Source organism: Alternaria arbusti, assembly GCF_024043155.1.
Source record: "Alternaria arbusti strain BMP 1465 chromosome Unknown scaffold_2, whole genome shotgun sequence".
NCBI classification, from domain to species: domain Eukaryota; kingdom Fungi; phylum Ascomycota; class Dothideomycetes; order Pleosporales; family Pleosporaceae; genus Alternaria; species Alternaria arbusti.
In genome coordinates, this window is record NW_026249942.1 from 2,361,843 (window position 1) to 2,375,056 (window position 13,214).

The window sequence follows — 13,214 nt, forward strand, 5'->3', positions numbered from 1 at the left end:
GAACGTACAATACTCGCTTCATACTACATGTCATGACGGGGGAAAGCCGCCGTCTAACGTAGCAGGACCCTATCCAATACACCGTCAGCAAAAGCGAACTCGTCACAAACACACATGTTGCAACACGTACCATTCGCACCAAATTGCGATTGATGATCTTCCAAATCCCATCCTTCTGCTTCGCCCAGGAATCTTGATACTGAGCCTTATCAATCAACACCTTACTATTATCCACGGGGTTCTGAACGCCAGTATACGGCGTGAAGTAGTGCGTAGCCTGAAAGTACGTAACAGAAACAGCACTGGTAGGACCGCAAATATGAATCATCTGCGTGCCAAGATGATGCTGTGTAGATACGAAAGTGCTTAGACCGGGTGCTAGGTTATCGATGATGGCTTGAACACCGTTCAACACGCCGATGGGGTCGGAGTAGTTGGCGCGGGCATCGGCGGTGAAGACTTTGCGGAGGATATCGTAGTTGCGGCCGTCAATGGCCAGTGCGTAGAGTGAGAGGGTTTGGCGGATGGATTCTGTTGCGACTGGGTCTGGGTGGGCTTGTAGGGTGAAAAGGCCTGCTACATCGCTGAAGCTAACTGGCCCGGGGGATATATCGGGGCAGCTGGTGTTCGCATTGCGGGCTATGATTGAGGCGCTGGCATCATCTTGAGCGGAAACAAAAGGCAGGGCGAGCAGAGCCGCAATGCGTAATGGGACTGCAATGCGCATGCTCATGCAGGTACGGAGCAAGGATGTGAGTGTGGGATGGATGTAGTTTAGAAGAATGAGGGCGTGATTAGAAGTCAGAGTTGACTAGCCAATTGCAACCTTCGGGTTTGGAGCAAAAATTCAATGGTTGTAGTTGATATTTAGACGTAGGTTCTCGGGAGGTTGGGACGGGTGGCGGGCGGACACTCTGACGAGCAGCCGAGCCGTTCCCGGGATACACGCTGTATGGATATATGTAGGTGCATCCCGAGCTGTACGTCAAGGCCAGAAGATTAGAGCAGAGAATGTGAAATTGCTGAGATAATCTAATTATGTCGTATTCCTACGCTAACACAGCTCGGTTCGTGGGAAAACGTCTTGCCAGCGCTCAATCGCGACGATATCTTGTCCTCTGGATCATCGACGTCGGTGAAGCTGCGAGAAGCGCGCCTCGCTCCGTGCCATCGTGGTGCCATATGGTAGGAACATGTCCCGCTTCGGTCATTGAATCAGATGTCAGTGGAGTCAGATGTTTGCTCAATGGAGTGGACGGCAAGGTGGAAGCGACATTCATGTGGGCCGTTCCTTGGCGGCATGATTGGCGGGGTACAACGACCAGGGCACCGTGTACAAGGAAGGCGCTGAACAGGTCTGCGGCCTACGTTGAGATGAAGACATACAAAGTAGACAACCCAACATTGATGTAGTATCAGGGATGTCAAATTCTTCCCTTGGTGAGCTAGAGTTGTATTGCTCGTCAACAGCAGAACCTACACAAACGATGTATCTCTAACCCGAGTGAACTTGACTAGATGAATATCAGTAAGCAAACGTACCGCCAAGACATGCCTGTAAGAACTAGATAGTACGATGTATCAGCCTAAGTGCATTATGATTACTTTTACCGCACTTGACGATACGCATTCCTTTTGACGAAGCGCCCATCGCGTACCGCCAACGCTGGGCACACCCCAAGCTCGCAAGCAGTCGCATCGGCGGTACTTCCCCATCCGGCGACACCACGCGGCCCGCTCTCGCATGCAACGGCGACCGTCCGTTACGCATCCGGGAAATGGGTGGTCATCGGCCCATGTCCGCATCTGGTGGCGTTATCCATGGCGCTCAACAGTTCAGCTGAACAGGAAAAGCTTGGCTTGGACGTCGAGCTTGTGCATGCACTTTGTCGTACTGCTGCGATGGTGGAGAAGGTTGAGTAATCCAGAGGTTAGAAGGCTTGGTTTGTATATTGCTCGTGCCGTGATAGTGATGATTGAGGCAAGGCTGAGATAAGGTTGTTTGGTAGACAGTGGACAGGCGGGAGCGAAGTGGGGCAGTCGCCGCGAGCCCGTGATGGGACGGTTGTGCAGCCACGACCGGCTGGGCTGATCAACAATGGTACGAAGACGAAGTCTGCATTGCACAGAGTATTGTGTCGAGCGACGGCTAAAAATCAATTCACATGGACTCAAGTTTGGACTCAGAGCATTCTGCATTAGACCTAGCATTACATCCTGCACATTCCGTAGACAAGTGCATCATCCCATTATCACGCATTAGTGCATCAAACATCAGACATTGAAAATTATACGCTATCTCCTCTTCCACATTACGCGATTAGAACAGTCCCAATCCAAGACCCGCTGCTCCAATCAACAGGCCCGCGATATGGCCTGTTGGAAGTGCGGCGGCGCCTCCGTCGAACTCGGAAGTCGAGCTTGGGCTCGGCTCTGGGGCAGAGGACGTGTCTTCTGAGGTAGTAGTAGAGCGCGTCGAGGTCAGGCTCGATACGATGATCGACGAAGAAGGAGGTGCAGACGAGGGTGCTTCCAGTGAGGAAGAAGGCTCGGGAACGGTCGAGGGCTCCGGAACCACGGATGATTCAGGAGGAGGAGCGGACGGCGATGGACCTTCAGACGCGGAGTCAGCAGGACTGCTTGATGGAGGCGCGATACTTGTCGGTTGTGGTGCAGCGCTGGAAGACGGAAGGACTGTGCTAGACGGTGCAGGTGCAGCACTACTCGGAGGTGGAGCCGGGCTCGAAGATGGAGGTGGAACTCGAGTACTGCTTGGCGGCGGTGGTGGAGGTGAAGCGCTGCTAGAGGGTGGCGGCGGAGGAGGTCGCGAGCTGCTAGGGGCTGGGATTGCACGAGAAGAAGAAGGTGGAGGGGGAGGCCTACTTGAGGTCGGTGGAGGAGGTGGCGGCGGCGAGCTTGGAGGAGCAGCGGTGGTCGTTGGTACTGCGCTCGTCGAAGGTGGAGGTTCAGACGGAAGAACGACGGACTGCGCTGTCGGGAGGTATATTGATGTTGTAGTTAAGGCTGCTTGTGTTAAGACATACGTGTTACTTCCCACGAAAGATTGACTGGCGTCCGTTGTACCCCCACTGGCTGGGTCACATGCGCTTGGTCCAATGGACTGGCCAAGCTGGGCAATGACGGTTGGCTGGCTGTTAAGGAAGTCGACCACCGTGGGCGCCACGAACGCTGTATTGGGGACGGAGTCGAGAGGTACAATGAGAGACGAATAGAGTGTAGGAGACGACAAGGCAAGGGTTTCTGTATCAATCACACAAGCCGTACCCACCGCCTCGACCTCCAGATGGCTAAAAGTCTCGTAGGCTAGGTACGTCGTAGGATACGTCAGTGGCACGCCTGAATAATCCCATGTGAATGACGGCGGCGCTTGAGACGGTAGTGCGTTGATGGCGAGTGATGAGCTGACGGCACTATTCAGGATATCCGTGTAGATGGTGAGCGTGGCTGTTGGTACCGTTACAGTTTCGGTCACAATCACCCCAGGGTACTCTAATTTGGTCGCGGTAACGTCAATCTGGCACTCACTAGAGCAGGAGATTGATGCAGGTGTCGTGGAAGATGGACTTGGTGTCAATGTTTCCACAATGGTAGTAGGCTGGACCTGGGTGGTGACGAAGGACTGAGTGATAAGAACAGTAGATATGGACGTCGTTGCAGGCAAAGTCACGGTAGCTACCGAGGTGGAGCCAGGAAGAGAAATCGTGCTCAACACTGTCGATCCTGGTAATGTGACAGTCGACAGTACAGTACTTGTCGTAACGCTGCCCGGCAACTGGGTGACTATTGTGGAAGTGACCGCAGGTAGCGTCACCGTCGAAAGGATAGTACTAGCCGGTAGCTGACTAGTCACAACCGAGGTTTCTGCAGGAAGCTGGATGGTAGAAGTGACGACTTCACCAGGTAGAGTGAGTGTAGAAACTACGGTGCTCGCTGGCAGCTGGGAAGTTATCACGGACGTAGTGCCGGGAAGTTGAACAGTGGTAGTCGTAAGTTCGCCAGGTAGAGTGATAGTGGAAAGTACCGTACTTGCGGGGAGCTGCGTTGTGACCGTTGAGGAGACTCCGGGAAGCGTTAAAGTAGTGGTGGTAACTTGGCCTGGCTGTGTAAAGGTCTCCACAACGGTCTCTGGTGGCGATATGCTGACAGAAGTCACCGTGGCTTGCGGGAAAGTTAGAGTCGATACGATCGTTGAAACCACAGTACTAGGCGGAATTTGAGTTGTGATCGTTGAAGTCTCGCCTTCTAACGTCGTCGTAGTTGTGGTGACCTGGGGTGGTAGAGTCAGAGTGCTAAGCTGCGTAGATACTTCTGTGACTGTCTCCTCGACTATCTCTGTGGGGCCTGGAATGGTAACCGGAATGGTGACCGGAACAGTGGTCTCTATCGTACGATCCGATGTCACGACAACAGTCTGTGGAAGAGTTTCCGTAAACGTAGTCGTGATGAATATCTCGGAAAAGACGGTTTCAGTAGTAACACTCGTAGTGCCAGACAGGGTCAGGGTTGATACAATGAATTGTGTTGACGTTGAAGTTGACACGGATGTAGACACGCTCGTCGTCAGAGACGTTGTGGTCACGCTGATCACTTCCGTTGTCGTTGTCGGCGTGAAGCTGATGATAGTCTCAATTGGACCAGGGACCGACACTGTCTGAACCGAAGTCTGAATGGGTCCGGGAACCGAGACGGTTTCCACTGTAGTCTGAGTAGGACCTGGAACAGAGACGGTCGGTCCAGGGACGGTCGTTGTCACAGGAATGAGGTCGGTAAGAGTGAGCGTTTCTGTTGTTGTCGAAACCACCGTCTCGGTCCTGACAGATGTAGTTCCAGGCACTGTTTAGCAATCAGCATGTCTGTAGTACATCGCTCCGGAACAAACAGAAGGAGGAACGCGATGCTCGAAGACGTGACAGATATCAAAAGAAGCAAGGCGAAAAGATTGCATGGTGTGGATGTATGACTTACATGTTTCAGTAATAGTCTCATAGTTCGTAGTGGTGTAGGTGGTAACCGAGATATAGGTCGATGTTGAGATGCTGACCGTCGTAGAAACGTCAGTTTGGGTAGTGATGTCGGTTGTCGTCGCCGTGGTCGTGATGAGATCGGTAGTTGGTACGAGAGTCACTACCGTTGAGATTATGGTCTTCGTTGTATATTCTGTGATTGTGTTGTTGACGGTTGTTGTAGGCCCGGTCACAGTATCATAATCAGTCTTTGTAATGGTAGAATTGTTGACATGAGTCACAGTACTGGGCTGCGGAACAGAGCAGTACTCGGACGAAGTAACCGTTTCGTGCTCAGTCTCAGTTTTGTGCTCAGTCTTTGATAGTCAGCAATGGTCAGAAGCATCTTAGGAATGGCCATACCTCTGTGACAGTGACGTTCTTCGTATGGGTCACAGTTAGGGGAGGCGGGACGGCGCAATATTCAGAAGACGTGACAGTGACTGTTTTCGTTTCCGTCTCTGTTTCGGTCTTTGGAGGTGGTGGTCCAGGAGGTGGTGGTGGATGCGATGGAGGTGGTGGAGGTGGTGGTGGCTTTGATGGTGGAGGAGGAGGGGGAGGAGGCGCGTATCCACCAGACGTGGTTGCTTCCTCCGTTGAGGTGGTTTCCTCTGTTGTGTAAGTGGGATAGGCGTCTGTCGGATACGCGGTCGGATACGCGTCTGTGGGTGAGGTGTCGTATGCAGGCAGTGAAGTATTGTTATCACCATATCCACCACCTTGCGCGACAGCTATGCTTGTAAAAGCCAGCAGAAGGGGCCAATGGCTGCGCATCTTGAAGCGAAAGACTGCTACGCCGGCTGAACGAGTGGCACACGGCTTGGAGCTGCACGAGAAGGTTAGACACGTGATGTGATATGCTTGAAGTGACCAGAAAGCTATCTTGACTGAGGAAGTACCATACAGTGTCAAGCGCGGCACTAGGCAAGGTGCGGATTGAAGTAAGGGGAGGATCAGGAACGACTATGTAGGGTACCAATGGGGGCATCACATACCTTGCGACGAAAGATGGGCTGGAGGCTCGAAAGAGGGAAGGAAGCAAGCAGGAACGGATAGCTATAAGACGATGACGAAGCTAGCTGCCGACCTGCATATGACGGTGGGAACAAATCCTTTGGCGAGGCTGGCAGCAGCCAAGCTTGGCCAGTAATCCTGTGTGCCAGGGTATGTAAACATCAGGCCGGAAGCAGAACAACCAAGCCGAAGGCATAGATCTACTCGACCGCCTGCCAAATGACGAACACCCGGGCTTGGTGGCAGCATTGAAGTATACTCAGATTGCCTAGACCTTCTTCAAGCAATACGGCCGGCACAGCTCAATGGCGAAAGGCCGCCACAGAAGCCAGGGTCGCAGTGAGACCTAGTAGACTTCCAAGACGTGGTGTCGCATTCAATCCGCATGATGAAAACCGCCGGACAGATGCAAGTGACGCGGGATATTATCCAACCCAGAGGCCTGAAGACAAGTAGAGAATCGCATCCATGGCGGTTGCTGACATGGTTACTTCTGAGGCCGCGTAAAGTTAGCTCGTTACCTTGCACAGAGTAATGGCCTGCAGCCCATCATCACTAGCGATAGCTTTTGGCGCCAGACGGGATCCGATGAGGATGGCATTCTGGGGGCCGAAAATGAGGAGCGAAGCTCGGAGCAGAAGGGCGCTCCTTGCACAGGTCCGCTGGTGCCGAGCGCCATACTCGCACTGGCTACACGACTCTAATTCCCGAATCCGTACGAGCGTGTCTCTTCAAGGGTGGGTCGCGCAGGGTGACAACAAGAGTGATTGTGTGTTGCAACGTGTGAGAGGTGCATGCACGTGAGAACTGATGTGCGTGCTGTGTGGGCAAGTGGGGCGGCGGCTCGAGCGATTGGGCCGTTGGCTTCCGCTGAGTAAGGCGATCGAGCGCGCCAGCCAGTGAAGCTCCACCTGTCCGCGGGCCGTCAAGGCTTCCCTCGAGGTCTGCCTAACCAGCCACCTCAGCATGCAGCCTATCTGCGGCCCTGGTCAACAACGATTGCCATCCAGACTCTCGATTGAATGCTTCGCGATCCTTCTCCGCCCAGTCTCCTCCCAATGGGAAGGCCGGTGGCAACCACACAACCTGTGCCCTTTCACCGGTATTGCCACGTCCAGTCATATGCCGGCTCATCCACATGCAATATGCAACCTCAGGGTGCCCTGGCGATGCTGTGCCTCTACCCCGCCTGAGGCACGGGCGCAATACACCCACAACAAGCAGATGGGCTTGACGCCTAGAACGGCCAGACAAATTGATGTTTAACCGATCCAAGCAACGGCAATGAGGACCTTGCGACTGTCGTCCATGGAGCGCTGATGCGCATCGCCCACGCAAGTCGCGGCTCAATGCCAGTCCGGCACAACCAGCTGACCTACGCTAAGTGGTTGCGGTAGCTGACAAGGTGTTGGTGTTTTCGATGGCTTGTGCCTCTTCTTATCTGTAGCCTCCTCTTATCAACTGATGGCCCTTCACTTCGGCTGCCATGCGCCGTGGTCAAGTTGCGACTATGTTTTCCAAGAAACGTGCCGAGCCAATCCAGCTGCCGCCCACGCCTTATGTTCTGGTTCCCAGTGGGCAGTACGAAGGAAATGACGGGAGATGGTCCACGTTCTCCATCAACATTGGCGACGACGGCAAGAACAACAGTAACGGCCAGAACTTCAGAGTACTCATATCCACTTCCTCGCCAGCCACCCTCGTACCGCAACAGACCGACTGGTGTTACGTGCCCAGCCCCGAAGAGTGTGCAGCGAGTCGAGGTATCCTGTCATACGAAGGCCGTCAATCTTTAGGCTTCGATGATGATGAATCTCCACAATGGCAGAACGCAGGAATTTACACAATTCCAGTACCGGAGTGGTACAACGACACTTTACAGGCAGAAGAGCCAGCCGCAGTTTGGGGTGTGGATCATGTGGGTCTGGGTGAGAGCTCACCACAGAGCTTCATTTTGACCGAGCAGTATGTCGTGAAGTATACCGTTACAAACTTCTACATGGGTTCCCTTGGGCTCGCTGTCGGATCTACCGGACCCCCCGGCGCACTCAAACCGAACTTCTTGGACAACATGTGGGGAAGTGCACACAAAATTGCCAGTCGGTCGTTTGGATACACGGCTGGTGCTTATTATCGTAAGTACATCATTGGGGGGGTACCAGAGTTACCACCTCGGTGAGAAATGAACCTAGCAAATTCGGATGCTAAGACATGTAGGCAACAACGACAACGGGGTCACAGGAAGTTTAGTACTGGGAGGTTACGATAAAGCACGACTGTCCGAACAAGGTGTCTCGATCAGTATGCCTAGCCGGCAGAACAACACGCTTGCTGTTGGCGTCATTGGCATACTCTGGAAGCCAGATCAGGACGCCGAAACCAACACGGCTTCTCTTACTACTGGAGCGTTTCCTGCGACCATTGACTCTACATTACCATACCTCATCCTGCCTGATGATGTCTGCGACGAATTCATCATCAAATTCGGTCTGACCTTCGACAATCAGACCCAAATGTATACTGTCAACGATACAGCGCGCCAGCAGAATCTACGAATGAACCCGACTGTATCATTCAAGATCAGCGCCAGTGCTGATACCGACAGCGCAGACTTTGCGGACATCGAACTACCATACTCGGCACTGGATCAGCAAGCCAGCTTTCCACTCTACCTTAACGCGACCCGTTACCTTCCCATAAAGCGATCACAAAATGGACGATTCGTACTAGGGCGCACGTTTTTGCAGGAAGCGTACATTGTGGTCGACTACGAACGTCAGAATTTCACGGTTGCCCCGGCCACATTCTCTGATCCTATGCCAAATCCGAGCCTGGTCACCATATTCGATAGGTCTTATACTGGCCTACCAGAAACACCAGAGTCTGGGTCTGGAAGTGGGCTATCGGCAGGCGCAATCGCAGGGATAGTTGTCGGCATCGTTGGCGCTTTCATCATCGTCGCAATCGGTGCATACCTTCTATGGAGGAAGAAGCGCCGGGCGGCAAAGGAACCCGAAGAAAACACCGAAAAGCCGTCTGAGATTGACACAACGTTTGCTGGTACTGAGATCAAGTATCGTCGTGTCTCGGAACTCACTGGCTCCGAAGCTCCTCATTCACCCAAAGACCCTGCGGCAGGCTACTACAGTGTTGATCATAAATCCTATCCACCCATCAGCGAAATGTCTCCGGAGAGTACCCCCGCTGAGCTTTACAGCCCTCCGCCAGATGGTCGCAATTCACCCGATTACTTCTCCAATGGCAGGTATAGTGTACCTCTTGCAGAACTCCCAGGCGGAGATACGATCAGCTCAATGCCCAGTAAAAACTCAGACATGAAGCCAGTTCAGAAACCTCCGCACAGCCGAAGTCCAAGTGACAACTCACTTTCGACCAATATCGATGAAGTACTAGCAAAGAAGGCGCCTGAAGCGGGACCAGATAGCGAAGCCACAAGATCAGCAGTGGAGCCTGGAGCGCCAGCTACTGCTGAAGAGATTACCAAAGCAAAGGAAGGCGCACAACCCGAAGCGGACAACGATGCGGAAGAGGCGGCGATCGAACGACGGCCGTCACACACCAGAGGACTGAGCGACACAACCATTCAAAGCGATAGTACAGCAGTCTCGCAGCCAACACCCGAAGAGCTAGAGCGCTGGGCGAGAAGTGTAGACGGCCAAAGTCGGCCCATGTCTCCATCATGAACGACAGAACTTTCGACTTCCAACACTTCTGTGACTCAACATTTTCGGATCTTTTCTTCCTTTAGACTTTTGATATGTCTTACGTCAAAGTTTGCCTCTTGGCCAGTCTTTTGGTGTTATTGCAACACGTAGATAGTATTCGACCTTTCTTTCGGGATGTTCACGCGGAGACTATCAAGATACCCACTAGTACACTCTTTACGACTTTAATGTAATAGTACACTGCATCGCTATCTTAACGCATCGCACTACGTCCATAGCACCCCCAGCTTTTGAAACACTTCCGACATCTCGCAACAGCTTGCGTTCTCGTATAGTTCGCATCATGCCTCATTGGTTCTCGCGCAGTACATTATCGCTGAAGCAGTACGGCGTCCGCAACGCGACTACTCGCGTCGTATGCTCCCCACACCAGTGGCTGTCTCTTAAGCGCGGATCCTCTAGCTTCCGACATCTAGAAGCAATGATCGCTTCTATTGATCCCCAACATGCGTATTTCCGCCAGCGCAACCCGTTCGTCCCCACCGATCAGCATGCAGCGGCAATACTCTATTGCCGCGTCACTCGGCGTGATTGACCGTCACTGCATGCGTATACAACTCGGCTTGCGTGCGTGCGTGGTGGTTAGCATCCGAGCGGCACAGTCTAGCGCTGCGGGTGCGAAGGAATTATTGATCAAATCTCCACCTCCGCGTCCTTCTCTAGTCACCAACTTTAAACAAATGATTGAAAGTTACTCCTCCCCAACAATGAGGCTCAGCACTTTCCGTCATTCCATCGTCCCAATACGGAAGGTGCACAATAGTAGACTTACGCCACCGCTCTTTGTTCCAAAGCACCTCAGCGGCTGGCTAAAGGACCATGCAGCAGGCCTGCATGCGACTTATGTGAGAAAGCGGCACAGCCTGGTGTGAAGAAAAGCATTTTGGGGGCCGTCACACAAGACGTGGGTCGCATATTGGGCAGGATGGAAGTCAAGTCAGCCTGGTATGTTGTTGAGCATGATTGACGTGGCAAGTCGCAAATATCATACCGATCGTGGGATTAGGATGTTGCGATAGCGGTCAATTTGTGGGGCAAAGCCACACGGTGACTGTCAGAACGCGCTTACGTGGGGCATTCGAGAGAGTACGTTCGAACGTCTTCTGTAGTGTGGGTAATAAGATTGATGGCGGGCGTAAATTGGTCATAGTGGGCAAAGGCAAGGGCGCATTCTTGGCGTGCAAGCGTCTTGAATGGAAGATGCGCTGGTAAGCCATCAACACCGACCGAACGGTCGACAGATACGAACACATTCTTGTTCGTATTCACGCTACAGGTGTCAGCTCACAATGACGCTGCTCCCAATGTGTGTTGTGATTAGAATTGCAGCGACTACGCCGCAATCTATTGTTCATTGGCTGTGAACCTCGTTATACTGCCGGCCGTGGTACGCGGCGAGAAGCCGCTGCTAATGCGGGTACCTAGCCGGCGGTCACCTAGCCGGCGGTACCACTCAATTGGGATGATGGGATCGACCCGAGGCTATACTGCCGCTAGAGAACTGCAGGTCCATAATCTGCCAACATCGTGATTATATGTATTAGATCGCTCCACACCTGTGTTTGTATGGTGTCAGCTGCGAGTCTGCCGGGTCATGGTGAGTGGTCTGGCCACGGGGCCAAGCCTGGTATTAGTCCTCTCCCGGAACTTGTTCGTCCTCTGCAGCACCCATCTGAACAGCGAACTTCGAGCCTCGTCGCTGGATGGAGTAAGATTGCGATGGTTCAGCGCCGGACGTTGCAGATCCGATAGTTGGTGCCTCCCGTTGAGGTGTTGTTTCTGCCGATGGCTGCTGAGAAGCTGATGCTGACCCAGAAGCCTGTCCCTGGTTCAGGACGTTGGTGAACAAGCTCCACGAATCTCCCTGCTGCAGGAAAGACAGAGGCCACTCAATAGCGGATGCCCAGCTCTGGTCAATGGCCTGATGGCATGCCTTCGATACCCGCTGTCCCCAGCCCTCCATGAACCAGTATCGCGTCTCAGCCGCATGGAACATGGTCGTATAGTACAGGAGAATTACGATCGCACCTGACCTTCGCTGTTGAATAGCTTCCATGAAATCTGGTCCTAATTGCAGAGGCCAAAAGAATAGGAAACGTAGCTCCCGGTTATCCACTCGAGCAGGCAGCGATATCTGGAAAGCGGGCTCGAAGAGGGAAATGACAGTAAGATAAAGTTGTCGTTCGGCCTCTGAGAGATCCGTTCTCCCTTCAATGAATGTGACCAGTGCTGGTAATTGACTTTTCAGCTCTAGCAGCACGGGCTGCGAAGCAGTGGGTTCCAACGGATCTCTCAGTATCGGGCCGAGAAAAGAGTCCCTCACTGCCATTTGAGCGAGCGCAAGAACGTGTCCCATACCTTGCATGAGATGGAAGGCATTCACCAGACTATCAATGTCGTTCACAGGTGCAGTAAGAGGTGTCTGGGCCTCGAATCCCGTTGAAGCAAATACGCTGAAGGTGAGCAGTGTCGACGTAGCTACAATCGCCGGGGCGTCTTCGTCGGTTACGTTTTGAAGCTTCTCTCGAACTCCCCGAATGGCGAGATCTTGATGATGGATACCGCAAGCATAGTATGGCTGCCGTTGGTCTTGAGGTTGTTGATATGCTTTGTGTAGCGCCGCAAAGGCCAGAATCTCATGCATGAAGAAGTCATGTGCGTTGGCTTGTTTGGGAGCCTCGACTCTCCACATATGCCGAATGGTAGGTCGTTGGGACAGGGTATCAAATGCCTCTGTTGTCCAGTGGTGTCTAAAACAGTTGGTGATGATCCTGGCAATGGCCCAACTGACTTACAAGAGCTCCAGGTCCCGCAACCATAGCGACGACTGACTCGGTTGATTTCTGTGTATATATCTAGTCAAGAAGGGGTATGCGTCGGACTGCGAGTCGGAAGAATCCTCTTCCGAGATAGTCGAGACGGCCCTCGCTCCGGCTGCGGTCGACGGGTTGCGCGGGTAGGCCACGTGGGCAGACGATGCCGATGAACCCTGCTACACCAATGAGAAAAGAACGACTATGTTTCATGGCGTTTTATGGGGCATACAGGTATAGATCGGTCGAGCGGTGACTGATTCGTACGTCGTGATGCAGACGATGCGGAAGATGCCGAATGAGCTGACTGGGATGCGCTGGGATCCCAGACGACGAGGCTACACGGAACGCCATGGCGGGCGCAGTTGGTACACGGCTTGAGTTCATCACACTGAGCTACTTCAGTATCGAGTCCTCGTAAGCGTGTAATGCCTAGTTAGATGTTGTGTCCTACCTTGACATGGCGGGCTTTACATTGCTGGCAGCCTAGTCTGGACCTAGAGAACGTGATCGGGTCAGATAGGAGCGAACAGTGGTTTTGAGGTATAAAACGGGGATGCTGTGGCTCGAGGGTACGGGGTTGTGGGCGACGAGTGGTAGGAGTGTGGCGTGATGAT

The 13,214-nt window shown here is 53.1% G+C and overlaps 3 protein-coding genes across 3 annotated transcripts; 1 reads left to right on the forward strand and 2 right to left on the reverse strand.

The window, feature by feature from the left end:
- Positions 1-30: 30 nt before the first annotated feature.
- On the reverse strand, positions 31-727 carry J4E86_002397 (uncharacterized protein; the record flags this gene model as incomplete). Its single annotated transcript, XM_051442957.1, has 2 exons — positions 31-69; positions 131-727. The coding sequence occupies 2 exons, from the start codon at positions 725-727 to the stop codon at positions 31-33; spliced, it is 636 nt and encodes a 211-aa protein (XP_051306545.1).
- A 6,797-nt stretch (positions 728-7,524) lies between these two features.
- On the forward strand, positions 7,525-9,742 carry J4E86_002398 (uncharacterized protein; the record flags this gene model as incomplete). The annotated part of the gene is made up of 2 exons (XM_051442958.1): positions 7,525-8,173; positions 8,256-9,742. 2 exons carry the CDS (start codon positions 7,525-7,527, stop codon positions 9,740-9,742), a joined length of 2,136 nt encoding a protein of 711 aa, XP_051306546.1.
- A 1,672-nt stretch (positions 9,743-11,414) lies between these two features.
- Positions 11,415-12,476, reverse strand: J4E86_002399 (uncharacterized protein; the record flags this gene model as incomplete). Its single annotated transcript, XM_051442959.1, has 1 exon — positions 11,415-12,476. One exon carries the CDS (start codon positions 12,474-12,476, stop codon positions 11,415-11,417), a length of 1,062 nt encoding a protein of 353 aa, XP_051306547.1.
- Positions 12,477-13,214: the final 738 nt, after the last annotated feature.